Source organism: Acanthamoeba castellanii (genome assembly GCF_000313135.1).
Source record: "Acanthamoeba castellanii str. Neff unplaced genomic scaffold scf7180000084698, whole genome shotgun sequence".
Classification (NCBI taxonomy): Eukaryota; Discosea; order Longamoebia; family Acanthamoebidae; genus Acanthamoeba; species Acanthamoeba castellanii.
In genome coordinates, this window is record NW_004457373.1 from 60,906 (window position 1) to 63,295 (window position 2,390).

The 2,390-nt window shown below is 56.9% G+C and overlaps 1 protein-coding gene across 1 annotated transcript in view; it reads left to right on the forward strand.

Annotated features, from left to right (window-relative positions):
* The window catches only part of ACA1_129970 (cation transport domain containing protein), a gene marked incomplete at both ends in the record, with an annotated part of 4,055 nt that extends 1,786 nt beyond the window's left edge, over window positions 1-2,269 (forward strand). Inside the window, 11 exons of the mRNA XM_004336807.1 lie at window positions 5-132; window positions 201-392; window positions 539-619; window positions 724-778; window positions 872-943; window positions 1,041-1,119; window positions 1,273-1,350; window positions 1,442-1,621; window positions 1,702-1,813; window positions 1,891-1,978; window positions 2,069-2,269. Of these exons, the coding sequence (XP_004336855.1) occupies window positions 5-132; window positions 201-392; window positions 539-619; window positions 724-778; window positions 872-943; window positions 1,041-1,119; window positions 1,273-1,350; window positions 1,442-1,621; window positions 1,702-1,813; window positions 1,891-1,978; window positions 2,069-2,269 (1,266 nt within the window). The remainder of the gene's footprint in view (window positions 1-4; window positions 133-200; window positions 393-538; window positions 620-723; window positions 779-871; window positions 944-1,040; window positions 1,120-1,272; window positions 1,351-1,441; window positions 1,622-1,701; window positions 1,814-1,890; window positions 1,979-2,068) is intronic.
* Between the last annotated feature and the right edge of the window lie 121 nt (window positions 2,270-2,390).

Here is a 2,390-nt window from a genome sequence, read left to right on the forward strand (position 1 = left end):
GCAGCTGGTGGTGATTATTCCCCTCTACTACTGCGTGTTGGTCGGGTCCGGGTGGATCATCATGAGCGCGCACATGGCCGGCGACCCCGCTGCTCGCGACATCATCGACAGAAACGATAACAACGCCGCCTGGTATTTTCTCTCTCTTTTTTTTCTTCTTTTCAGATTTATTATCCTGATATAATGATGTATGGCCGCAGGTGGGGTCTGTTTCATGCCATCTCGGGGTTTGGCAACTGCGGCTACTCGACCTTTGGGGACAACATGGTGCAGTGGCAGAGATACCCGCTGCCGTTGATCGTGATGTCGCTCCTCATCTTCACCGGCAACACGGCTTTCCCGCTGCTCCTGCGCGGCATCATCGTAGCGCTCTACCACATGCCGTTCCTCAAGTACGCACACACGCGCACACGCGCACACGCGCACACGCACACACGCACACACGCACGCACACACGCACACACGCACGCACACGCACACGCACACACGCACACACACACGCACAGTGACTGACAACCATTATGGTTTGATGTTACAGGCGATGGAAGCATGTGTACCGCTACATGTTGGACAACCCTCGTCGGTGCTTCACCCACTTGTTCCCGTCGTCTGAGACCAAGTGCGTCGTCCCTTGCCCGAAAGAAAGCCCTTTCTGGGCTCGAGCCCGCATTGTTGGCACACCTCCGTTTTTTTTTGCTCACGCACTTCGTCTTGTGCGCGCAGGTGGCTGTTGTTGGTGCTTCTGTCTCTGAATTCGATCGAGTTCCTGTTCGAAATCGTACGTTCACACACACACACACCACACACACACAACACACACACACACACAACACACGCAAGCGCCCAACTAATCGAGGGGTGTGCGCCACAGATGCTGGATTGGGATAGCTCGGCCTACGACAATCTCAACTCAGGACAAAAGTTGGTGAACATGTACTTTCAGGTAATGCACCACCTGCAGATATGGCTGCCATACACTCCACTGCACACTGACCGCACGCTTTGCCGGCGTATACTCTGGACTTCCTCTCCACTCCCAGAGCGTTGCCATCCGCACGTCGGGCTTCAATTCCGTCGATATCACCAAGCTCTCAGTGGCCAACCTGTGGCTCTTCACAGGTTTGTTGTTACGTGTCGTGTCGTGTTGTGTGCGGGGTTGCGTGTGCGTGTCGTGTCGTGTTGTGTGCGGTGTGTTACGTGTCGTGTCGTGTTGTGTGCGTGTGTCGCGTGAGTGCGCCAATCTCACGTGCGATCGTCTCGACGTGGCGGCAGGCATGATGTACATCGCCGCCTCGCCTGTAGCCATCACGCTGCGGTACACCAGCAGGGCCAACGACAGCCTCGTGACGAGTACGCAGCCTCGCTCCTCGTGTCGTGTGTGTCGTGTGTGTCGTGTGTGTCGTATGTGCGTGTTCCTCACCGACAGACCGATTGTCTATAGCGGGTCGAACTGCCAAGACCACCAACACGGTTGGCTCGCAGGCCCAGACCATATTCATGCGCCACTTCATCTTCCTCTTCATCGGGGTGCTGTTCATCTGCATGATCGAGGAGGTGCCGCTCATGAACGATCCCAACTGGTCCATCTTCAAGATCATCTTCGAGGTCGTCTCTGGCTACGGTACACTCTCCCCCACCCGCCACCTTCATGCCTTACCGCCACCTTAATGCCTAATCTTGGGACTCGCCACGCGATTGCAGGTACGGTGGGGCTGACGCTGGGCTACGGCTCGCTGCCGTACTCGTTCTGCGGTGTGTGGAAGGACGGATCCAAGATGGTGCTCCTCTTCATCATGATCCTCGGCAAGCACAGGTATACCACCCTACTACTCCCCCCCCCCAACCGTGCGCCCCAGGGGTGGTGATGGTGACGTATCAACCTCGCCCCAGGAATCTTCCGGAGTCGGTCGATTCGGCCGTGTCGGTGCCCTCCTACATGTCCAACGATGACGACGACGACTCGTTGAGCGACATCGAGGTTCGCTTCCGCCCCGATCAGTGAGTGAAGAATGCGCACTCATCAACTTTGACTGACACACTCCCTTTTGCTGTGCGACGCATCTCTCAGGTGTTGAGCGATGACGATGACGATGAGGTGGTGTCGCTGGAGGAGCTCGACAACCCGGGCAGCAGCGAGGACGATAAGAAGCACAAGCGGATCCGGGGCGCTGGTGTGAAACACACCTCGACCACGACCGACACCGAAGGCGACGAGACCCAGCCCGGCGTCCTCTCCACCGATACCGAAGGCGACGCCGGCGGCCGCTAATGTTTTTTCCATCGAAGTTCTGCTGCACCCACGTAGCACGCAAACCTGTAACACTGCAGTCGCTCGGGGGGGGGGAGAGAAAAGAATTAAAGCGAAGTGAAAAATGAAAGGGAAGATGGTG